This window comes from Orbicella faveolata, unplaced genomic scaffold (genome assembly GCF_042242905.1).
Source record: "Orbicella faveolata isolate gen_17 unplaced genomic scaffold, um_ofav_v1 contig_47, whole genome shotgun sequence".
NCBI lineage: Eukaryota > Metazoa > Cnidaria > Anthozoa > Scleractinia > Merulinidae > Orbicella > Orbicella faveolata.
In genome coordinates, this window is record NW_028301577.1 from 25,857,258 (window position 1) to 25,882,650 (window position 25,393).

The 25,393-nt window shown below is 42.7% G+C and overlaps 2 protein-coding genes across 2 annotated transcripts in view; both read left to right on the plus strand.

Annotated features, from left to right (window-relative positions):
• Nucleotides 1-2,953, plus strand: LOC149097768 (sialate:O-sulfotransferase 1-like). Its single transcript, XM_089279993.1, has 2 exons — nt 1-35; nt 2,527-2,953. Exons 1-2 carry the CDS (start codon nt 17-19, stop codon nt 2,784-2,786), a joined length of 279 nt encoding a protein of 92 aa, XP_089136119.1. The 5' UTR covers nt 1-16; the 3' UTR covers nt 2,787-2,953.
• The window catches only part of LOC110061730 (polycystin family receptor for egg jelly-like), a 25,387-nt gene continuing 2,807 nt past the window's right edge, over nt 2,814-25,393 (plus strand). The window contains exons 1-21 of the mRNA XM_089280420.1: nt 2,814-2,829; nt 3,368-3,705; nt 4,106-4,265; nt 5,030-5,202; nt 5,916-9,180; nt 9,965-10,316; nt 12,126-12,568; nt 13,156-13,319; nt 13,888-14,064; nt 14,449-14,574; nt 15,099-15,269; nt 15,628-15,915; nt 16,428-17,075; nt 17,551-17,770; nt 18,545-18,705; nt 19,481-19,745; nt 20,351-21,430; nt 22,270-22,357; nt 23,038-23,215; nt 24,053-24,218; nt 24,801-24,998. Of these exons, the coding sequence (XP_089136546.1) occupies nt 2,814-2,829; nt 3,368-3,705; nt 4,106-4,265; nt 5,030-5,202; nt 5,916-9,180; nt 9,965-10,316; nt 12,126-12,568; nt 13,156-13,319; nt 13,888-14,064; nt 14,449-14,574; nt 15,099-15,269; nt 15,628-15,915; nt 16,428-17,075; nt 17,551-17,770; nt 18,545-18,705; nt 19,481-19,745; nt 20,351-21,430; nt 22,270-22,357; nt 23,038-23,215; nt 24,053-24,218; nt 24,801-24,998 (8,677 nt within the window). The remainder of the gene's footprint in view (nt 2,830-3,367; nt 3,706-4,105; nt 4,266-5,029; nt 5,203-5,915; nt 9,181-9,964; nt 10,317-12,125; nt 12,569-13,155; nt 13,320-13,887; nt 14,065-14,448; nt 14,575-15,098; nt 15,270-15,627; nt 15,916-16,427; nt 17,076-17,550; nt 17,771-18,544; nt 18,706-19,480; nt 19,746-20,350; nt 21,431-22,269; nt 22,358-23,037; nt 23,216-24,052; nt 24,219-24,800; nt 24,999-25,393) is intronic.

Here is a 25,393-nt window from a genome sequence, read left to right on the forward strand (position 1 = left end):
GGTCTCCACCTTGCGAATGCAGGTTCGGCCAGAAGGTATTGTATATTTTAGCCAAGTTTTTGATATATTCTGTTGCTTTTTCTGTAAAGAAAATAGATGCGGTGTGATAAACGATAAATACCAAATCTGTGTAAAGGTTTTAAATTACGTGGTATCAATTGTAGATCTAAGGAAGTGTAATTCCATAGAACCAGAAATGCTTCTTAGTCTTCAAATGTTACATCTTTTTCGAAACTGGTCTTCCATAACTATCCTCTAATTACTCTAAGCTATAATTATTTAAAAAATGTTTTACTTTACGAGGTAATGTTACAGCGCCTGCAAAAGCGTTCAGATAAAAAAAAATTTTTCTTTTAGGAAAGGAAATAGATATAATTTGAGCGTACGTTTCTCCTTAAAATTGTTTAGGAGAATGTCAGGTTTTTTTATTGTTTAGGATTAAGGTTTGTTAGAATACATTAAGTATTGATGCTCTTGAAAGAAAAGGAAATTCAAAGCAAGTTTCTATACATCCCTGACACTATTTTGTTGTTTGATGAAATAGAACTGTTTTTTCCTTCGTTTCCAAGGAAGGAAAGTTCTAGCAGTGCGAACATTATGAAAAATTCAAGAACCTTTGGTTGCCAACGGAAATAATTTTGAATTATTAAGTAGTAACATATATAGGATCAGTCTTGTTCAGGTGTCGTAATCATCGCTTCGTTAATTATTAAATACTTTTAAATATTATTCAAGTGATTGGCAAACATTGGTAAGTTGGCAATTATGTTTGCTTTGGCTTTATTAGGCATTGCATTGTTTGCTATCTTTCGTTGCCTCATTGGTGATCGCACACTTATGAAAAGATAGCCGCCCGACTAAGTACTACAACACTTAATAAAATTAAATTTATTCATTGTGAATCCTGCGCTAATCAAACTCATTTACACCAGGGCGGAGCCAAAAGTAATCTGTAAATTGCTATAGGAGCAGTTGATTATGTTAAAGATTGTTTGATATAATAGTGGACTGAGATTCGTTCGTTGGCAGACAAACGTTTTCTCTCTGTTTGAGAGCATATAAATTTATTGCAATTTTGAAAAAAAGGCGAGAAACAAGAAAAGAATCAGAGCTGTATTACGTTATGAAAAAATGAGGTCTCTAAACCCTTCCAATTTTTTTTTTAGAGAAAAAACCGTATGTAAATTTTCACCGAATAATATCAGCCTCAAAGTGTCAAAAATGGCGGTACATTAGGCCGCGGTAACACTTTTAACTACTCGATACCTATACATTTTTTTTCTTAATTTACCTTATCAACCTAAACCCCTTGTTAGTTTTGTTCACCAAATGAGAAAATAATCGCGTTGTATCAGTCGAACGCTGGTGCCCAACATCCTCTGCACGCTATACATGCGTATGTCGTATAGAGCACTTTGAAAGTACTATGTCACCGGTAACGCGTCAAGTATAATTTCGCCTGAAATTTTCATATTTATCGTTTGCAATCTGTTTTTTTTCTATTTTTCCAACGTGAAACATTCCTGGCCCTTTCTGGTTTCATTGCTATACAGTAGAATCCCAATTTCTCGAATCCTCGATTTTTGGAGCCACCTGATTGCTCGAACCAAAAGTCGCCTCCCTCTCTTCAGTCCAACACTTTAATATTAACCCTGATTTCTCGAACTACCCGATCTTTCAAACCAATTTCTGTTTCCCTTGGAGATTTGAAAAATCGGAATTTTACTCAGTATCTCCTCGGAGTTACTTTACCTAAGTGGATTATAATTTGGAGTTTTTCGTAAAGTTTAGCAAGCGTAGCAGACGTTTCCTTTCCATTTTCCAGACAGGAAGATTGAGCAAGCCAGCGAGCAAACGAGCGCGCCTGGGGTGAGCAAAATAATAGGGAGAAGTGGGGAGGGGTTCTCGCTCGCAGTTTCGTTCCCTTCGCGTGCTTTTGCAGATAACAAACGTCTACTAGGCAGGTTACGTAAAGCTGAATTACTTGTAATTTTGTGTATCCCAACTAATAATACACATGAAAAAATTACTCGATTCTGCTTGGCTAAGAGCAGTGCAGTTCAAGTGTAACACCAGTGCAAAAAGTGTAACACCAGTGCAAATTACACATCGAAATTCTGGATTATGATTGACTGAAAGAAGATAGGAACTTTTCTAAGAAAATGTTATCACGTAAAATGATGACGAAAATTTTGTGCTGAAACTTTGAAAAAAGTTTTCTCAAATGAGAAAAAATGGCTTCAAGAAAGATCTTCCGGTACTTCCTCCGCGCGAATTTTTTCATATTTATATTATTAATAAGTAATCATATGGTTTTTCTCGTTCAATTTGGAGTTAATTTGCACTTGTGAGTTTTTCAAAAAGCTGAAATTACACTCGCCGAAGCGGCTCGTGCAATTTCAGCTTTTTGAAAAACTCACTCGTGCAAATTAATTCCAAATTGAACTCGAAACCGTATGATTACCTATACTAATAATTTGCCATATCGTGTAATTCTTTCGACATTTTGTTTTGTTTTTATTTCAGAGTACATGGGTTGTTACGTAATCGACGAGGAGAAACGCTTATTTATCTCAAGTCCGGGAGATTATGACATCAATGATATCAGCCCTTTGCACTGTCTTAGGCAGTGCGGCAGGAAATATCGCTTTGCAGCACTGCAAGAGGGAAATATCTGTCTGTGCGCAAACTCGCTGCCAGTCACGGCGGTGAATGACTCGGAATGTGATAGTACGTGCCCAGGCTCCGACAGCTGGTTGAGCGAAGCACGGGCATGGCTTAGGTGAGTTTGTTAGTTAACACTTTTTTTCGATATGTGCCTTCAGCTTTGTTTGAGATCAGAGAATATTTCTTCAAGACAAACTGAGCAAACACGCGCGCACACAGCAAAACAGGCAGGGGGAAAGATGAAGCAGTGCGGCCGAAAGAAAATCAAGCACAACCAAATAATAAATTTATTCAAACTTCTATAATAGGTCGCGTTTTGACCAAACATGACACGTTTAAGACGAAATACGACAGGAAATCAAGCAGTTTCAGTTTTTAGTGGACAAAAACCTTGTACCAGGATAATTTTAAGTATATTACAGTGCTTTTTGCATTTAGGAAAAGCTAAAGATGTAAATAGTTGCTTGAATTAACACCAAAAACAATTACGTATGGGAACTCGAGAAAATAATATTCAAAGTTCAGAGAAATTGTGCAATCACAGGTAAAGTTTCATTTCACCAGTACTTTCAACTGTTTCGTATGAACTTCAAAATCTGTTTTTGAAATCTAGTGTTGTTAGAAATGATTTCTCCTGATAAAATATTTAAAACAGTCGCACAGAAGTTAGCAGTACGATGTAAATAATCCTGGTACAAAGTTTTTACCCGCTTGTTACTCGAACTTCTGTTGGATTCCTTCTTAAACTTTCCCAGATGCGGTGGTCGTCTAAGAAACAGCGTCTACTCCGCGTCGGAGAGGATACTGGGTCTGAGTCTGGTCAAGACAGGTCGACTCCCTCTTCTTGAACCAGTTACAATATCTGGCAGCATGGTCAATGGGTTGAACGTGACGTTCGCCTTCAAACTCGGCGATGGTTCGGAAACATTGGAACCTTCAGAGGAGCCCCTGATTCGCCATATTTATGACCAGCCTGGGTCTTATGTTGTCTCCATGGAAGCGACCAATCCCATTACGGGCTCGATAACAGTGTCAGAGGTAGGGATGTTGATAGAGTAATATATCAAACACGAAAGAGCGTGTTTGACCACATCTAAAAACACCGAGAAGAGAGTTGAAAATACGACGCGTAGTGGAGTATTTTTGACGAACTTCGAGGAGACGACAATGAAATACAATTGCAAAAATCTGTTAATTACGATCAGATATTTACTTCCTTAAGTGTGTTTTCAACAAGAACGGATCAGTGCAACTAGAGTGATTATCATGTACAAACTTTTACAATAAAATATTTTAAAAAAGTATGGATGCCATGAATCTTACAACAAATTTGTGTGTCGAAGACTTAAATTCCTGCGGCATTTTAACGACGGGATTCTTAAATCATGCTCATCAAAGTTATGTTCAAGTGTGAAATTTTTGCATTTCTTTATGACAGATGTATGACGTCGATGATCCCCTGGGACCTATAGAGCTGCATTGTCCACACTCGGCCCCTCTAGGATCATGGGTAGAGTGTAACGGCTCACTGATTCGAGGATCGCGCATCAATAACACTTTCCTGTTTGGCGACGGAAGTCATGAGTTCATCTCACTGAGTAAGTCAGCCGCATGATTTGGAAGGATTGCTGAATGACGTACAGCCTGTGTGCTTTCTAAGGGGCAGGGGTTGGGGGTGGGGGTAATTATTTTGTTTTGTATGCTGTCGGGAAGTACCGTAGACTAGTTCCTGGCGTGATGGACTCTGGATCAAATGGTCCTGATAATATGATTAGCTGCGTTATCGCTTTTTGCAAACAAAAAACGTAAAGATCTAGACTCAGGTAAAGGAACCGAAGAATCCACTTTGGGCAAAGATTCTTCGGTTCCTTTGATGCCCCATGATCCGAGACATCTTGAATTAATCTGTTTAGAAAAGAAACGCAAATCCGTCTTCGGATTTAAGAATCCAATCTTGGATTTTCTTAAAGCAACGCATCCTTACTTTTGAGTCACACACGCGAGCGAAAAGCGAGTCAGCGAGCACAGCGATTCGGCCTGGAGGAGTCTGGTGCTGGGAGCTGTCTGGCCTTGCGCTTGCGTGTGTGCTTCCCAAAAGCGAGCCTGCTCGCAGGCTATGGATAATGCTATTGACCGAATGAATTGGACATCCGGACGAGGAGTAAAAGTAGGCACCGACAGATGCTAGGACAACCTGACAGAACAGAATTCTGAGGAGTAACCTGAGATGGACTCAAAGATCATCCAGGGACGAGTAGCAACTCTTCCAGTCACTATATGCTACAGATAGCGGTTAAAATCGTTTTGAAACTGTGCAAAAGGCTTATCGTTTAACGACTCTTCTTTTTAAATTTGTCATTAGGTTCTCGCTATTACAACGCCGGACCACACATTCCTCGAAGCAACAATACGTTAAATCTGCTCTCGTCGAGTCCTCAAGGCACAATCGTGTCGCCAGCTTATGAGTTCCGGCACGACGGTACAGTTACTGAATGGGAGTTTGAAGGAGCAAAGACTGGAAACGTGAGACTACAGGTTGGTTAAATGATAGTAGCATTGCAGCTTTAGAGCGGTTTTCAACGTGTAGTAGAAACAAAGCTAATGTAATCACTCTAGCCAATTATAAAGGACACAGACATTCCCGTGAACCAATCAAACTTGCATATAAAAACGTGTAGCTGACGCGAAGAGCGGGAAAACGATTGCGAGCGAGTGACGATTGACTTTGGGTTCACTTCCTATTGGATGAAAAGTGGCGCGAGTTTTTTTTTTAAGCCAGTCGTGTAGCGTAATAATGTAAGAACTAATTTTCGACACTCAAATGAAAATCGCGCCACAGCTGCTGTTGTTATGTAAGGTTAATTAGGGTGTAAGAGCGGGAAATTATATTCGAAATGAAACTTGGGAGACTGGAATTTCAAGAAACCACTCACTGAGTCCACAGTATCAGTAATATCCTCTACATTCAGCAGAATGACTGGCATTTTTGGAAAATCGTCGGTGAAACCCACGAGGAGTTTCCGATTATCATCATCCAATTATTAACGATCGCGAGTACTCACGAGCCAGGCTCCGAATACAGCCGAGTCAACATTGCGCAGTGTGGAAAAACGTAACGCTGTTTAGCAATGTTAGTGGCAAAAGCAGCAGACTCAATTTTTGCGGGCAAGACTTCACCACTAACTTATGCTTCTTCTTTCGATTGCGTAGATTTTAGTGAAATCTTTTTTTCAAAAAAATCTTTCCAGATTTTCCGTCCACGGTGCTATAATGGCGAAAAGTACTGTCTTTCAAACAAGTCCTGCGTGCCGGAGAATGAAACCTGTGATCCCACTAACAAGAACAAGTGCCAATCGATGGAAATCTTCTGCATTTACAGACGGCGCTGCATAGCAAACACGACAGAGACTAGGAAAACATGTGCACCATTGGTGCCATATCAAACAGACGTACCCAAGGCGGATTACGAGCTCGTGTCAGAAAATCGAATCACGATCGACACACTGGGCCATCACATCAAAAGCTTACCGATTGAAGAGCAGCCCTTGGTAAAACAAGGCGATGTTCTTGGCTGGATATCGGAGGGCGGAGAGCTTGCGTTTAGGTCGATAACGCCTGCAGACGGCGCAGCATTTGAATTCGAGTACAACAGCAATCCAGTGCCTGGAGAAAAATTGCTGAGGTCGAGCAATCCCAACATGCACCACAAGCACTACATCATGGCGGCGCACTACGTCCACGCCGCCGACTTTGTCATAAGACATTTCTACCAGTCCACCGGAGTAAAACATTTGACGTCGAACGTCACGCAAACCGTGCTTGTTGCCATCGATATTCCCGTGGCTGGTGACGTCAAGATGACGCATCGTGGTGTCGTGAACACGCACGAGGCTGTAGTGTTTGGTGTTCCTTGGCATTCTGGGTCGAACGTGTCTTACATTTGGGACTTTGGGGACGGGAACAAATTACGCACTCAGGTTAACTCGACGAACCACACGTACATATCCTCGGGAACGTATTACGTTACCCTCACCGTGGCGAACTCTGTAAATAAAATCAATGTTGCGTCGGTCATTGCCGTTTTCGACTTCATTAGGGGTTTTAAGTTCTCGAAGCCCATCGAGGCCAAGGCGGTTGGTTTGATGACCGAGATTGAGTGGGAAGCGGCCGAGGGTACCAACATTACTTATGTGGTGGATTTTGGCGATGGAAGCCAACGATATGAAAAGGTCACTGCACTGGAAGCGAGTCGAAACTGCTCCACCACTCATCTGTATTCTGCAGTTGGGAATTACACAGTCACGGTTTTCGCATTCAACTTGGTTGGACCGAACATTTCCATAAGCTCCCAGGCTCGTGTGGAAATCCCAATTTCAGAAGTCGAGTTCACTCTCCCCGCTGCGCATGTCACAAAGAACGTCTTCTACGCAGTGGGAGATTTAGTGACTGTCCATCGGGTTGTACACAATGGCACTAATGTCAAATGCGCTTTTGATTTCAAAGATGGCACGCAGCCTAGAATAAGCACCCAGTTCAGCACAACCCACATTTATAAAGACACCGGAACGTACAAGGTCGAGATCACGTGTTACAATGCAGTGAACTCTGTCACACGACTTCTCAACGCCACTATTGTAATACAGAATCTAGAAAACATCACGGGACTTACTATAAGTGCGCACCCGACCACTCTTGGCACAGACTCGGAGATCATTGTCCAGATGGCAACTGGGACCATATTCTTCTGCACTGTAAGCTTTGGTGACAGTGAGAGCCTCCAAATCGACTTCTCTCATCTTGGGCAGATTCTTCGCCACCATTACTCAGAAGTTGGTTCCTATAATACATCTGTAAATTGTAACAATCGCTTGGGCAGTGAAGAAAACAAACTCACGCTAGATGTAGATATTCCAATAAAAGACGTAACTGTTACAAGCGACAAGAGGTTCATCCGGGTACATGAAAACATCTCGGTAGATGTCGCAGTCAGAGAAGGTTCCCGGATAAGATACGAGTGGGATTTCAGTGACGGAAGCAGATACGGCGCTTACCGCACCCTGGCAAAACAAGACGAGTTTGAATCGACAACGCACGCGTTTACTGAAGATGGGAACTTTCCTGTGAAAGTTACAGTTTTAAATTCCTTGTTTCATGTCTCGATGATTTTGCCTTACACTTTGGTAGTAGAGTATCCTGTTGCTAATATTTCTCTGTCTACAAACAGCCCAATAAGGCTGAACCCTGGTCAAGTAACATATCACTTAAGTCTGTTAGCCAACGTCACGCCCCCGACCGACGCGGTATGTGTTTGGAATTTTGATGACGAGAGTAGTCTTACAGACAGCGAGACTTTTGACATTTCGCCCGTTCAGCCCTACGTGAGGAAGTACACGTTTGGGCAGGAGGGAATTTTTACAACTTCTGTAAATATTTCCAACAATGTCAGCAGCCTGGTGCTATCAGCTGCAATCGACGTGCAAGAGCTAAAGGAAGTCAGCATAACTGCAAGACGACTCGAGGATGGAGTGCTCATCGACGGCTTTGGAGGGTTGAAGAACTTTTTCCGTTTCAATGAAAACGTGTTTTTCAACGTAACATCTCAAGCAAAAGACCTCAGTTATGAATGGGACTTCACTGATGGTTCACCGCTGCAGGTCACTTCAGAGCCTTACACATCACATGTTTATAGCCGCTCTGCGACATACGAAGTCAGAGTGACGGTGGACAACATTTTAGCGAACATGACTGCGACCAAATACATCGCAATAGAGGAGCCTGTTGGAAAGATATCGATCAGTTCCAGTTATCCCACATACAAAGGCGATCCGACGCATTTTTTTATACTCTTCGAGGAACCTGGAACAGATTCATGCCTGAGGCTTGATTTTCAAGATTCTTCTATGAAGTTAATGGGAGAACAACGCTGCAGACCGCCGGTTACGTTCGGTAATTCCAGTTTCCACGAACTGAGAGCCAACCAGACACGCATAAACGTCACACATACATATGGTAGCATGGGCGCGTACCCTGTCAAGCTAACGGCTTACAACACTGTCTCGAAGGAAGTTGCAAGCACACTTGTGAACATAACAAGCAGCCCATGCGATAAACCCACAGTGACAATTGTTGGGGAAGATTTCAAGGATCCACCAGAAAAGATTCAAAAGTCTGAGATGCTAGTATTGAAACATAAGGTCACCTACAGGTGCCCTGTGGCGGCTAGCCTCGTATTTACGTGGAGCGCATTCATAGTGACTCGGGACAATCCCAATAACGAGAGTGTTCCTTTGCAGTTACCCGTAGACCAAGTTCGCAACGTCAGTGTTCCCGCCACTGCGGACGCTCTTCGTTCAGCGGATTTGATAATAAAGGAAAGGAAGCTTCCGTTTGCCTTCATCAAGTTCCGTCTCAAACTGGGCTTCATCGGAAAGGATCGTAATTTGTCGGAGATCTACGACACCTACATTGTGTTTATTGAAGTAAAGCGATCAGACATGTCTGCTGTTATCAGAGGTATGGAGTAGAGAAAGAGCCGTCCGTATACCCGGCCCTAGTTGTTCGAAGGCTGGTAACGCTATCCGCCGGATAAATCTCCATCGTGTGGATAAGTGTTAACAAAAAGAACCACGCTATCCGCTGGATGGTGATATATCCACTGGACAGCGGTTTCCACCTTTCGAACAACCCTGGCCTGTCGTCTCAGTGCATCAATTGAGCATGATGGGGGGTTCAGGGGAGGGGTAGGAGGGAGAATTACTGGAAAAAGTTTAAAAATAAAGAGGCTCTTTCCCCGGATTTAACTTTAATATTGTTTTTTTATTTAAGTGGTAACCTTTTCATATACTTTCCGTACAAAATGGTAGCCTTTTCGCATAGCTACAGTAAACACTGAATCGCTTTTCTTTACCCAGCCCTTGGACTATTCGAAGCATTTTAATAGATTCCTTTCAATCCTTACGGGCAATTTTTTTTTCTATCCTTTCCTGTGTTAAAATTCGTTGAACCGTTACCCTGTTAAATGTGCTCCTAGCTTGGAGACCTACTCCGTCCGGGAGCCCCTCCTCATACCAGTATAGAAAGTTACCGGGACGGGAGTAATAACTTGTATGACTAGATAACCTGTGATGGACTGGCATCCCATTCGGGAAGATTGAGGAGGGGTGAGGGGTGAGGGGTGAGGGGAGGGGGGTGGAGGGAAATATACAGCGACACTATGAATCTCTTCACGCTATCAGTAGGGAGATGAGGACCGTTTGTTTACCAGTGAACAAAGTTGTCTCAATGTTTCATTTTACAGGAAGTGTGAAGCGTTCGGTTGGTTATCAATTGCCCTTGACTCTGGACGCATCAGATTCAAAAGACCCTGATTTTCCTGATGACAAGAGTGGAATCACATTCACGTGGATGTGCAAAAAGAAAGAAGAGGAATTTCCCGCGTCCATTTACTTCCAAAGTGATAGTGGTGGCTGTTGGGAGAATGGAACCTATGTTTTCGGTGGAGACAATAGCGTCGTCACCGTATTCACGGGTGATTTCTACCAAAAGTCATTTTATGATTTTAGGGTTATAGTCAGAAAGGAAAGCCGCAGGGCCCAGTTTGACCAAACTGTGGAGGTTCTTATAGGACAACCGCCTACTATGGTGATTGAGTAAGTGTCTTTTCTGTCAAATTGACGTGTACATATGCAGCTGTTTTGACAAAGCTTGTCCCAAAAAGCGTAGACAAGTGCACGGGTGTTACGGGTTGTAACTGTTTGGCGTTGCTTGCTGTAGTTCACAGTGTTTCAACAAGAAGGAAGACGATAGCGTGAATACGCGTGTTTGTGCTGTTTCCTTCTGTCACGCTGAAAAACCTTTAGCGTGAGTCAAGCAGGATGCAGCGTGGCCAACTGGGTAAGGCGCCGGACTTGAAATCCCGAGACCGCGGGTTCAAGTCCGGCTCCGACCGCTAAGCTGGAGTTGTTTCTCGGTAGACCCTAGTCCAACTCCCCGGTCATGCATGTAAATAGCCAACTGGTCTGCCCCCCGCCAGTTTTAAGCCTATTATGTTACATTAAGATATTTCTTTCTTTCAGTTTAAGTGACAAGCCTGTGATCTAGCTAGGTGTAGCTAAGCTCATTGACCACTATAAACAACAACTTTTTTTTTGAAGCAACAATGAACCACCATTAACCATGATAACTTTCGCCATTGCCGCGCAAGCTTTCACGCTGTGATAGGACAAACTTTCTCGAAACATTTTAGAAGCGATTTACATATAGATAACCCTCTGATCACGAGGGAAAGAAAACAGACAACAATCTCAGAGACAACAGTTTTCCAGAATTTTCCCGTTACCTAAAATGGAAGATCCTTGATGGAATTGAAGACAAAAGGCTAAAACTTCCTTACGTCAGAGATGTTAAAGCTATAGATAAGATTTACATGTAACTTATTCATTAATGTTTTTATTTTTTCTCCAGCTTCTCAGTGGTTCGAAATCCTAAATCCTTGAATCTGATTGGCCAATCGTGCGCGCTCCTGCGGTCTGGAAAAAAAATAAACACGTTATTCGCCGGCCTTAGTTGGTCCGTATTGGGAAAAATTGTGCCTGCGGCCTCGGGTCGTATTCAAGACCTCGGTCACAGTTTTTCCCAATACGGACCTCCCGGCCGGTAAATAACATATATGTATCTGATTGGTTGTTGTAGCATAACTCTATTTTGATTGACCTTGATTAGTAAGAGTATAACACATGAATTACTCAAAGCACTTGATGCCAAAAGCAAATTTTAAAAACTTTAACTAATTGAAGACTTTACTTCCTTCAACTGTGAGCCACATTCCCACGAAAGACTGATAAAAATTAAGTTTGTTACGCGTGACCGCTGAGTTAAGAGTATCGAGAACCTATCGAACAAGAGAGAGCTGGCTGACCTGGAGTTCCTAGACCGCTCTGCCATGTTTAGTACCTCCCAGGGAGGAGTAGAAATACAGCCCTAGTCGGTTAATAGGGAGCTTAAGCAAACCACGACGACGACAGCAACGAGAACGTCGCTAAACAAAAGGTTTAATGAGCAGAACCATAGCTGTGCACGTGCGTTATAAATCTTTGTACATTTCTTAGCCGTCCTCTGCAAAACAACAACGTGAAATGGCCAACTTCTGCGTATTTTGGAGAACGTAGGCCCAGACGGCAAGTTTTTCGCATTTCTTTTTGGAATTGATTGCTGGCATTGCATACTTAGTTTGAGCAGGTTTTCAGACCAATTGGCGAACTGAGCAGATTCAGATAGTTCCAAAATTCGGAGGTAAAATATAAATCTATCTCGTCCCTGGCGTCGCCGTCGTCATTGCTCAAGGTTACTAATGTTGCTGAAACCAGAGATGAGCACTGGCCTGATGGGCTACTTGGGTCATATGTAGACTTTACCTTAGTTGATAGATTAATGAAAGGATTCCATTGCCTTCCCACCAGGACTGTCTTCAATATTCTTGAAAAGAAAAATCCTTTTGAGAGACTCATTCTGGAAAGCCGTTGCATAGACTGCAAGTTTGGTGAACGACTGGGGTACATGTGGAAACTGTCCCTGTTAATAGGAGACAACAAGGATGAAGACAGCTCATGGGAAGAGAAAGAGGACTGGAAAGATTACACAGAAGCTACTGGATTGCAATCACCAAGCTTAGTCCTAGAAGCTGAATATCTTCTTCCCGGTAAAATCTACAGGCTTCAACTAAATGCCTGGAGACTAGGGGGATTCCCAGGGGGATATGTGATAGAAGAGATAATCATTAACATTGCCCCAGTGAGTGGCCGGTGTAGCGTCCCTCTGGAGGAAGGTTTCGCTTTGGAAACGCCGTTCAACGTCAAATGCGAAGGTTGGACCGACCCAGATGTACCCCTCACATATTTGATTGGTAAGTTTATTTAATGGCACTATATCTGTAAGCTGTAAAAGCTCTATTGAGAGCCCTCCGCCTCCCCCCACCCCCCCCCCCCACCACCACCCGTCCGAAGGTTGCGCATTTCTTTAAAAAACTTCTCTCCATGAGGGCTTATTTGACTTCATTAAGTTCCCCCCTCCACCGTCCGAAGGTTGCTCATTTTCTTTAAAAACTTCTCTCCATGAGGGCTTATTTGAGTTCGTTAAGTCTCCCCCACCCTCCCCCCACCGTCCGAAGGTAACACATTTCTTTAAAAAACTTCTCTCAATGAGGGCCTATTTTAGTTCATTACGCCCCCACCCCACGTCGAAGCGTTGCTCATTTCTTTAAAAGAACCCTTTCCAGGGGGCTTAATTGAGTTTATTAATCCCCTCCCCCGAGTCCGCCACGTCCCATGTGCCACGAGGCCCAAGGAGGATAGATGCTCGGTGCCCCATCCGAGGCTGACTGGAAGTGAAAGAAAATAAGTGGGGGGTGGGGGAAGGGGAAGCTGATTTCAAACTAAATCTCTGGAGTCTGACAGTGCAACACCCTTATAAATCTTCTTTGCTATTTTTCAGAACTAAGGAATGGCGAGGAAATCATTCCAGTGTCTGCGGGGCGTGAATCTGAGAGGTCAGCCATCTTCCCTCTTGGCAAGCCCGAGAACAACTTTACGATTGAAGTCAGAGTGAAAATCATGGACAAATACCTAGGAACCGCTGAGACCCGGTTTAAAGTGACTGTAAGTGAGAACTATTCATCAGTATCTAATTAACAATTATTCCACGAGCGCGCGTTGGATATGAGAAGGTAGATACTGGCAACAAGTTGCGAGATGCCGAGCTCACTTTAACCATCACATATCCAGCACGCGCGAGTGAAATAATTGCTTTGGTAAAAACGCCCCAAAATATAGAAAACCAAACTGAAATAAAAACGCCCTAAAACTCACGCGTACGCTTACCTTATTGGTAGAGCATGGTATCATGACTCATATACCATGATGGCTAAGCCAGTGAAAACTGTTGGGTTGCATTATCCAATGATACAGCTTTTAATAATGATCATTACACGATGATGTCACGGATGAGGTCAGTTAGCATGGCCTTGTGTGTTTGGTGAGGCCAGACAATTCTCGCATGGCAGTCTTTGTGGCACCAAAGGCCATCCAACACATTCCTAAATAAAAGATATGACAACAAGATAATTCATTTTCTAGGCGTGATATGAATGACATAACAACTCTGTGGCAGATTAACTACATGCATTCTAATTGATGTACATTCAGGCCTGATTTTCTGTTCTTTCAGGTTCTAGAACCAAAATCAGTTGATTACGATCAAGTGTTCGGAGACATGCAGAGTGCGTCTGGGGACGAAGCAGGAGATCAGAAGGCATTCCAGTTGGCAGGAGCCGCCAGTTCTGTGTTAAACGCTAAAGTGGGCAAGGGAGGAAATGACAGCGCGGCCGCGGAGGAGAGAGCAGCGGTGCGTACTGTTGATAATACAAGAAAAAACGCTTGCGGTCTCGTCTGTTGAAGAGCTATGTTGTTCGCTTGCCGTTATAAATCAAAATCGGTGAAAATCCCTTTAGAAAGTCTTTGGAGAGGGAGGTGCACGTGGGGAATGAATCCATCCTTTCAAGAGCCCCATTCATGGATTCGTAATAATGTCGCTTGCTTCATTTGTTTTGCGAATAAGACTAGTACTAGCCTGTTCCAGGCTCTCGGTCAGTGTGGACGATCGACGAGCGACGAGCAGCAGGGTCTGGTCCTCCTTTTCGATCGTCCCCACTGACCGAGAGCCTGGTACCAACAATAATCACTGTGTTCACTAAACACTCAGAGTTTCTCTGCATATCTGTGTTTTCAGTTTCGTGGTAAAGTAGCCGGGCAGCTGAGCAAGCTTCCTGTGGCAGATTTTGACGGCGTGGCAATGAAAGGTGAAGTGCTCAACTCACTGACACAAGCAACTGATGAAGTTGACGAGGATGCTCAGGTAAAAACGTTAACTTCAGTTGTTTCTTTTTGAGATAGAAGTACGGTAAACTTTAAACTAGAGGACATGCACTGTCTCAAAATAATAAGTCGCTCAGGTGTAAAAAAGAGAAAAGAGGTAATAAGTCAAAACGTAACGTGCGTGGTTAATGGTGTTAAAGAGTACGATTTGGAAAATAGGGAGTGACCCATCATATACCGATTTGTACGTTCTCATTCTTTACCCTCTTACAAAAATGGGTCGGTTAGCAGTTCTCGTAAGGTCTCACATAAATGGCTTGATACTCTTTGAGAGGGTAATAGAACAAACAACAGAAACAATGCCCCCTAGCCCCAAACCTACACCATGACCAAGCAAAAGAATTACAAACTTACAAGAGCTGCAGCTCTTCCGACAAAAATGTGTCAGTCGTGTCATATGGAGGTGACTAGTGTCTTCCTGTAGCGGCATGTGTATAGTATTTTGGCACGTCTCGTGGCCAAGAAAGAACCACAAGCTGATACGTTTGCACGTGTTTTTGACAGAACGCCACAGTGAGCGCGTTAGGTGAAATGGGTGACTTCCTGTCCGGTAGCGACAGTGCACGTGACGTGGAGAATGTAGCGAAGAGCCTGGGTTCTGCTATTGGCAATGTCGTCGGAGCCTCGATTGACTCGTATCAAAAAGCCGCGAATGGAACTTCCGCTGGAGATCCGGTAAGTAGAGCACATTTTACTAGAAATTTGAATTGGCTGGAAAGCTGTTGTATATTCGACGGCGTATGCGCCGCGCCTATGTCGCATTGGTTATTGTGTTGGCCACTGTATGTTTCTATGGCATGGTATAAAATAGTTATGCCACACTTTTGAGTGATATACCATGGAATATCCGACTTGTCACTTGTATTTCTGTAGTATACACACTCGCCTAAAGGCTGGTGTGTGTACCGAGAAAATTCAAGTGACTCTCATATTCTGCGATATATAACTTTAAAACGTTGCGTAACCAGTGTGTATTTATTTTGGTGTAAGTTTAGCCGTAAAATATCTGCTGTCTTTTCATGTTTGCTTGCAGAGTAAAAGTCGTAACAACACCAAGAACGCCCTCGGTGTAGTGGACAAGGTTAGCGGTGCCCTTCTCAAGCAATTAGCGGCTGGTGACAAACCAAAATCAATATCCTCACCAAATCTGGACTTGTCTGTCGGAAGAAAGACTCTGGACAGCATCAGCGGTGAGGACGATGATGAAGATGCCGAGGAAGGGGAGGGGATGGGGGGAGTCAAACTTCCCGACCCCATGGCACTGTTTGGAGGAGCCAACGCCTCTGTTGAGGAAGGAGCCACTAGTGCCATTGGTTCAACGGTCAGTACAAAAAAGAATAATCTTTAAATACTAAAAAGTGTTTCAGGTTCAAGTCAATCCGAAATGTCAGTCTGTATTATAACTTCATTGTGATTAGTCGGTGTTTTGATTCTTTATGTTGGCCTGTTTTTGGATTACTTAACACTGTCAGTATTAGAGCCACTCCGTGGAGGCGCCACTGCTAATTCCTGTTTATTCATTTACCTATTTACTTATTTATCTATTTAACGAGCTTTCATACGACTATTCATGTATTATATGACTGAGAAAATTGCGAACGCACACGCGTCAATTTTCACTGCTTTGCAAATTAAAAATTTACTGTAACTTGGCTTGCCCTCAGTCAATCAAAAGAAATTAATTTTCACAGTCATATTGTTATGAATATATTTCTCAATTTATTATTGTATTTTTTTATTTCTTGTGTCGGCGACGGTTGATCGACATGTTACCGACAGCTTAAAATTGGTGCCAATTTTTGCAATTATCAATGTTTTTCCTCTTGTTTTTAGCTCTCAGCCATGGATAAGAATCCGTTTGCTTGGGATAACAGCTCAAGCGATTTAAATTCCAAGACAGTTGGTTTATCCCTCACAGATGGTAACGGTAAACCACTGGACTTAGCAGGACAACAACTCGAAATGTTTGTACCGAGGAATCTGAAGATAAATCCAGTGAAAGCCATGGAACTGAACCACTTTGAAGACGGCGATCCGCCCATGCGTGTGCATAAGTTCAATCGCTCAAGCATCGAATCAGCCATCGCTGTAGAAATGAAGTTCTTTCACCCAGATATCAAATTCATGACGGCCGTGAGGTACGACAAAAAACCAACTGCGAACCACTACGATTTTGCGCACAATTTCCCGAGTCAAACGGAGGCGAAGAAAATGAAGAAACGCCCTCACCCATTCACGTTCGTGATTCCACATGTTCTTATCAATCCGCTGTTGATTAATGGACAGAATGGAAGCGACAATGCCACAGATCTGGCGACACTGCTTGCGAATGTGACCATCAAGCAGTTTTATTTGGGCGTGAAAATTCTAAACAAGGATGACTTGGGTAATGTGAACACAAGCTACGCACTGAGAATCTACCTGCCTTCGTGCAAAATGTTTAACGAGGATAAAAATACCTGGACGACAAAGGGTTGCAAGGTATGAAACGATTTTGAGGTAGTTTGCACTTATTTAACTGTAGTCTCCATCGCTTAAGATTTGGTGTTTAGAAGACTACTGGCTCTCAAAATATTTCTAAATTTATTCAAAATTAAATTGGTCTTTCTCGATTTCTCGATCGCGTTCTGTTGTAAATTCGCAAATGTGATTGGCTGTCTCGTCGTTTTAAATTTTCAGCAATGGACTACGATCGCTCTATGGCTACAGAAATCGTAATAACCAGGCCATCGTTATTACAGAACGTTCTCGTGTTCATATCGCATATCCGAAAAACCGCTTGTTGTGATTACCAGCCGCTGGTTGAGAAACGAACCTGCGGTTCATGTCAGATGAGCGGAGGAAATCGAGCTTAAATAGTCCTTGTCTAACAGATATTACTGTTGCTACAACAACAAATCACTATTCATGCATACTCTTAGAAAATTTATTTTTTTGATTATTTCGTTGTCATCAGGTTGGACCCAAGACCATCGCGAACAGTACACACTGTCTATGTATACCAGGCGAGGACGAAGAGGAAGACGAAGACGAGGATTTCGAAACGACAACTGCTGCACCAACAACTTTGGCAGCCACACCTCCTGGGTCTGACGGAAACGCGGACTCTCAGTCTGGTAATAAGGTTATCAAGCGAAGGCGCTTCCGGAGAAGTGTGAACAAAGTGTCCATTGCAAGTAAGTATTAACTATCTGTTAGAACACAAGCGTAGGGGAATTTTTATTTTCTGATAGCTGTTGTAGAACAGACACCACAGCTATATCATCTGGCAAATCACAAACAAATGGAAATTATTCAGTTAACCAACCAGAACTGTGGAACTCAACCTGGTGCTAAAGACGGGTAAACACGCAACCGGTGCCAAGTGTGGGAAAACATTCAATCCGTGCTTACCGCGGAAAACAGGCAACCTGTACTAGGCGCGTGAAAAGAGACAATTTGTGCCAAGCGCGGGAAAATATGCAACTCGTTCTAGTTGCGGAGAAACGGCCAATTTGTACCAAGCGTGGGAAAATATACAACCCGGCGTACTAGTTGCGGAAAAACGGTCAACTTGTCCCGAGTGCGGGAAAATGTGCAACCCGTACTAGTTGCGGAAAAACGGTCAACTTGTACCAAGTGCGGGAAAACATGTAACCCGTTGTAAGCTTACTGAGGAAAACAAGAAACCTGTGCTAGGTACGGGAAAGCATGCAACCCTTGCTAAGGAAGGTAAAACAAGCGATTTGTGCCATGCAAGCGAAAATTTCCTCATAAATCCACGACAGACTTGTGAAGTGTTAGGGTCTTAGTTATTTGGCGAGAATTCTAACAGGTCAGATCGATTTGGTTGCACTGTTTCCCTTGTACTCTGCTTTTAATCCTAGTTTTCTTTATAGTCACAGGCTGAAGTGGTTAAAATCTTAATTATGAATTATTTGGCTGACTGGTTAATTTATCTTTCTTCACAGGTAGCATGTTCGTGGCGCCAAACCCGATCGACTTCAACAAAGTATTTAACGCTAATCTGGCGGAAAATCCTGTCGCTTTGGCCGCCGTTCTGGGAATATTCGGAGTCTATCTTATACTGGCTATTTATGCCCGAAGAGAAGACAAAAGGGATGTGCATCGGGTATGGAAAATTTGCAATAACTGTCTGCAATAGCACCATACCTTAAACTGCCGCTTACTGAAGAGCCCCCCGATTATGCCTCCCGGTTATGGGTCCATCTACCCGTAAACCAAAAACTACGTCCGATTATAAGACCCCGCGGATATAAGCCCCCTTACCTAACTTGCCTTGTTTTGAATTTGATAACCTACTTTGATCAACACAGCTTCAGCTTGTTTCCAACCAGTTTTTTAATTCCGGTTATAAGCCCCCTCGGATATAAGCCCTCTGCTTATGAGCCCATCTAAAACCTCTTGTAAAGTTGCACAGGCCCAGGAATTATAAGTGGCTGTTTACGGTATACAGTTAAGCAGTTTTCCCCCTTACCTAATTTCCTATGTAGAGACGTGCTCACGGCTCGTCACGCATTCTCCTCCAGGAGCGAGTGCGTGATGAGCCTGAGGGGCGTGTGCTCAGGAGATTACCTTTTACTCAGCAAGAAACGATGGAGATTCCCGTAAGGGTGAGCGTGAGACCGTAAGTGCCCCTTATGGGAGGTGCCTTCCTTACTATGCCGGGTCTACGGACGTATCTTGATCCCTTCTCCGAGGCCCAAACCTCCTAAGTAATTGCTAACTAGTGCTTAGGGTTTATAAACCCGGCACTAACTAAAAGCACTCTGACATCACTGATCTCTAAATCAATAACGATTAAAACCTGTACATTCTGTGAAAAAACTCTACCGACTCGAAGGATTCTCCGTTTTCCTTAAGAATCCCATTTCATCAAATTCTAGGCTGGCTTAACTCCTCTTGAAGATAACGAGCCTTTTGATCAGTACCATTACGAAATTACGGTCTACACTGGGTACGGTAAACGAGCAGGTACTACCGCTGAAGTCAACTTTATTCTGTCCGGTGAGGAAGGTGAGAGTGAACCACGCTTGTTGAAAGATCCCAAACGGAAGACGTTTCAACGACGCGGCATCGACGTCTTTCTGGCAACGTTTCCGGAAAACTTCGGAGAACTGAACTATTTACATCTCTGGCACAATAATGCAGGTACGCTTAACTTCAGGAAATTTGTGCATCGGTGGAATGGAGGGCTTTTTAAGTTTATGCCGAGCGTTGTATAATCGGATCTGAAAGCAAAATCGCGACCTGTTCACGCGTTTTTCCCGCCAACTGCTTTGAGTTGCTGGTTCATTTTGTCGTTTGTAAAGGCAATACTATGAATGCGGACTGGAGACTGGAGGTGAAATGCAGACTGAGTGTAAACTGCAGACTGCAGACTGTAGACTTTTTAAGTATATATCCTGTTATTTCCATCATCGAGTTCTAACTGTGAACAGGGTTATTCAGGCTCCGCTTAGCCTAGACATCACTCAGGTTAGGCTAAATAACGATCCAGATACCCTGTTTACGGTAAGCTCTCAATGATGGAAATGGTACCACGATTCAATTAAAAGGTCTGCAGTCTGCATTTTATCCTCAGTCTAGATTCTCAGTCTGCGTTTTACACAGACCGATTAAGTACACTAGTGCAATAAAGGATTCACAGTACGAGTGGATCTTGAAAATTCTGTCAAAATTGGGCAAACCTTTAGGCGTCGCTAAAATAAGATGTATCGCTTAATTCATTCTTTTCCTTACTATTTCTATGGCAGGTCGCTCACCGTCGTGGTATGTCAGCCGTGTGCTCGTTCACGACCTCAACAACGACAAGAAGTTTTTGTTTATCTGCGAGAGCTGGCTAGCGGTAGAAGAAGGAGACGGTACAGTCGATAGGTTGATTCCAGTGGCAGGCCACGAAGAAATGACGAGCTTCAACCATCTCTTTTACTCCACTACTCAAAAGAACCTCGCCGATGGACATCTTTGGTTCTCGGTTTTCATCCGCCCCGCGAAGAGTCGTTTCACGCGACTTCAGCGCATAACCTGTTGTTTAACACTGCTCTACTGTTCCATGATCACAAACGCTATGTTTTATCAGGTTGGAGGCGAAACCGACCCCGCCTCTACCCTACAGATCGGACCCCTGGCTTTCAGCCCCGCTCAAATTGGTATCGGCATTATGAGCAGTTTGATCATTATTCCTGTCAACGTTCTCATCGTTGGAATCTTTCGTAACGTTGAAGCGAAACCAACGAGAGAGGAACTCAGAGAGAGACGCAGCAAACGAACCTGCTGGTGGTTCCAGGAGTTGTTTTTCTGCTTCTTCGATTTCAACAAGAACGACAAGAACGACTTCATTGAAATCTTGCATACAGGATCAAAACAAGAAGAGCAGTTCTTGGACTTCAGTTCCAAGACAAACTTAGCGGAAAACGATGAGGTCGCTCTTGGTTTAGGCGTCGAATCCGAGGACATCAGTTTCAGAATTTCTAAACAAGAGCGAAAAGAGGAAATGGAGAAAAAGATGAAAAAGAAAAAGAAGAAGAAGAAGAAGTTGTTGCCGTATTGGTTTCTCTACATCGCTTGGGGCATTTGCTTCCTAACGTGTTTCACAACAGCCTTTTTCTGTGTCCTGTACGGTTTGCAGTTTGGTAAAGAAAAATCAGCCCAGTGGATTTCATCCATGTTGATCTCGTTCTTTCAAGACGTACTCATCAGTCAACCAATCAAAATCCTTGGCATCGCCCTCATAATCGCCATCATCATCAAGAAACCCCCCGAGGAAGAAGAAGAAGAAGAAGACAAAAAGAAGCTCGAAGACGAGGAATGGTTACATGATGGTCCAAGACGAGGTCAGTGCGACTACACCTGTTCAACCCCTCCCCACCCCCACAACTTCACTTTAAAGGTGCTCAGTCACCGGTATTTTCAGTTACTTTGGCTACGTACAAAATTGCCTTTATATTGAAGGAAACCTGAAAATAGCAGTTTACTAAGATAGAAAAACAGCAAAGAGATAATAATAAACCGTAAAGGAACAAGAAAGGTTAAGGATGGAGAAGACTAACAAGGATTGCAAACGACGAACTTGAAAGACGACACACACACACACACACACACACACACACACACACACACACACACAAAACCAACATGCGCAAACCGTGACGTAGCTCCTTTAATAAGCGCCACTCCTCTCTCTCCCAAGATGGTAAACAACTATTATTTAATTGTTTGGGGAGAAACAAAAACTAATATTTTCCAACGCAGCAGTGTATCTTACGGAGGAACAACAAAAAATTATGGAAATTAAAAGCGAGGGATCTTGATCTTGTGGTATTCAATGTAAATGAAAAATAAATGTAAACCATAGTGTCTACAAAAAATACTTATTTTCGCAGTTTTCGGCTCATTTGCCGTTGTTAGTTAAATGTCAATTGATTTTCTGTGTTAGGTAGCTATTCCGTTGTTTTAACACTTGTTACGTTTTGGAGAGTACTAATAACATATTGTCGTAATTGATTTCTTTCACAATCGATTTTTAAGGCCCCTAAAGTTTAACCAAGAGGTAGATAGAATCTTAGAATTGAGAGCATGCTTTTAGGTAACGTTTAAGTATTATAGTCTGTGCGTTCTGTTCTGATAGTCATATTTGTTTGTCAATGCTTTCATTTTCCATTTTTATTTTCAGAATCAACCGACAAAAGAGTGAAGCCAAACTCTCTGATTCGTTTACAGCCTCCTGACAAAACAAAATTGGAAAAAGCAAGGCAACTCAGGTACAATGGCTGGCTGTTTTGGTGATTGTTTGATCGTTATTTCTATAGGGTAAAGATTACACTATGTGTACCTAACGATCTCTTGAATATGCGAACATAACTAATAAGGCGCATGGATCGGACTGAGTTTACTGTGTGCGCATGTCGGGAATAGGCGCATGTCTGTAAACAGAACGAAATTGAGCGGAGTAACTGTTTCAATGTATAGGCAATACTTGGATTATATGATAATCTATTGACTTACAAGAACCAAAGCTATTTGCTAACAAGACCATTACTGTTCAAAGGAAATAATTTATCTTCGCCATCTATTCCACGAGGTTTTTATGCTAGTTGGATATGAGCTGACAACGTATATTGTAGCAGGTGGCTACATTCATAGTGTTCGAAATTTCTTAAGGTCATTGAAATATATTTCTAATTTTATTCTGAACAGATGAATAAGCCGAACGTTATCGACTGTTTCGTGCAACGTCAAGTTTATTGAATAAACTAACGACCTTGAGCATATTTTGAAACTGGTTTGAATTGATTTCCAAACCGTTTTGATTTCTTTAAAATTCGTGTACTACAAAAAGCCTGTAATTTTCTGGAAAAAAAGATATGTTAAGACCCTATTTGTCTTTGTGTGGCACGAACCGATTGTTTCTCATAAACCCGTTTATAATCTTATTTTCCAGGTTTAAAGAAATGAAGATGAATGCCATCATCAAGGAAGTTGCACTCTACGTGTTTTTCGTGGCCTGTCTGTGCATCGTCAGCTATTCTCATCGAGATCCAACTTCCTTCGCTTTCAGGGAAACAATGTACAACTCATTTGTGGCGGGTGTTCACGGAGGCAAAAAGAACTTTTTATCGGTACGTAGCGCCGGCGCAGTAGCCGGCGTCAGCGGTTCGGTCACTTAATATTACGATGGACTTTGGGTCAAAGTTCAGTTTAGTAACTATTAGGCAACCACGCCTCGCACACGTGCAGGTGGAGTATCAGTGTTATAATTCGCTTCACGCAGTGCCGTACCATGCTGTTTTGAGTGATTTTCCTTCTTATTCCGCCAGTGGAATTGTAAGTACAGCTAAATCTGTCGAGGGAACACCTAGTCTTATTTAAGACTGGCGCTTAGCTCCGGGTTCCGTTTCATGAAGTGGAAGCCGCTATTGCAGCTCACCACTGGAATTTTTCCTGTGCTCTTCGGAGGCCCCGTCCACATGACGGCGGAGAAATTTGAAAAGGCAGCTTTATTTCTATGGTTAGGCCTACAGTCCACATTAATCCGTCACGAAAACGGAGCTTTTCGAAAACGCTCTTCAAACTGGAGGAATTTGAAATCGATGAGGTCACAATACTCATATGATTTCCCTGTTCGAGTTTTCCTCGAACACAAATCTAAAACGACTGGTTATTGTTGCATTTTTTAAATTCCTCCCGCGTGGTGTAGACGGAAAACACTTGATGCGTTTTCAGAGTGAAACCTCCGTTTTCAAATTCAGTCGGTGTAGGGTGGACTGGGCCTCAGGCATATACCGGCCCCTGTTCTTGCATTTGGGTTAAACATAAACCATGAACTTTGGACGTACAGTCTGACCTACTGCATTTAACTCAATCTATAAAACGCCATTGGAAAAACAAGTTACTAATCCTTAGTTGCAGTTTGATTTACCAAGAATTAATTCTGTGTCTTATCGTACAAAATCTAGATTGGAAGCCGTGAAAATTTCTACCTGTACGCCAAGACGACATTGATGAACGCTCTGTACACCACGGAATGGTACAATGGAAACGAAACTGAACCGGGCTTTACTGCGGATTTGACGGCCTACATCATAGGGATGGCGAGATTAAGACAACTCAGAGTCGGAAACCGTGAGTGATTAGCAAAGATTTCTCTCTTTGTTTTCTCTTTTTGATTTGTTTGTAATTCGATCGTAGTAAAATGAGAGTATTACGCTACATGAAAGTAGCGAGATTGGTCTTTAATAGAGCGGATTTTCACTTCAGTGGCCAAACGGCAATTCGCATAACATCTACGTTAAGGGACTGGCTTAAAAAACTTCGCAAACGTGCCTTTGCTTTGAGTTTTGATTGGTTCACTGGATTGTCCGTGCAATATTTGTGATTGGCTCCGTTAGAGCGCACGTGATTACTTTAATTTTGATGTTACGACACAAATGAAAACTGCGCCGTACTGAATGTGGTGTAATTCCGGCCTGGTGCCATACGTGGGTTGAGTTTGTTGTTGGTTCTCGCCTTGCTCCGAGGGTTTTCTCCGGGTTCTCTGGTTTTCTTCCCTTCACAAAAACCAGCATCTCCAAATTCCAATTCAAGCGGGATAGACGTCGCCGCAGTGAAAACCACCTAAGGCTGATGTGTCTTCCTCTCTAAATATTGTACTTTATTTATTTTATTTAAATCATCCAAGACTTTTGACTCTTTTTTAATCGACAGAAAGTTGCCAAGTTGCACCGGACTTAAGGCGTTACATCGACGACTGCCATGACTGGTATGGGTTTTTCGCTGAGGACGATGGCCAGTATGACATCGCATGGGAGTCACTGAAGAACGAGTCTCTCTACAATCCTCCCTTTACATACCAGGCCTGGGAGTTCAACACTTCAGATGAACTTGACACCATGCCTGTTATGGGTAAGAGTGCACGTGAACACACTGTGCGTCTCCGCTAATTTCTAAAATCTCATGATCTGTTGCTATAATTAATAAAGTTAAGGCTGACCGGGTGAGGTATCCGGAGGAGGCGGTCTGTATTAAGTTACTTTAACAACTAACCAGCACTGAAACCCTTAACCTTTACAGTCAGTACACTCCAACCATGAACACTTGGTATTTTTTGTACATTTTTTCAGTGACCATAGAATGCGGACTCTTCCTTTTAAAAAGATCATTTAGTGTATTTACACTTTAAAAATGCTAACATTACACATTAAATGAAGAGCCTTTATTCTATAGTCATAAAAAAAAAAATAACACAAAAAAATGTCAAGTGTTCACGGTTTGAGTGTCCTTATTGTAAAAGATGTTGA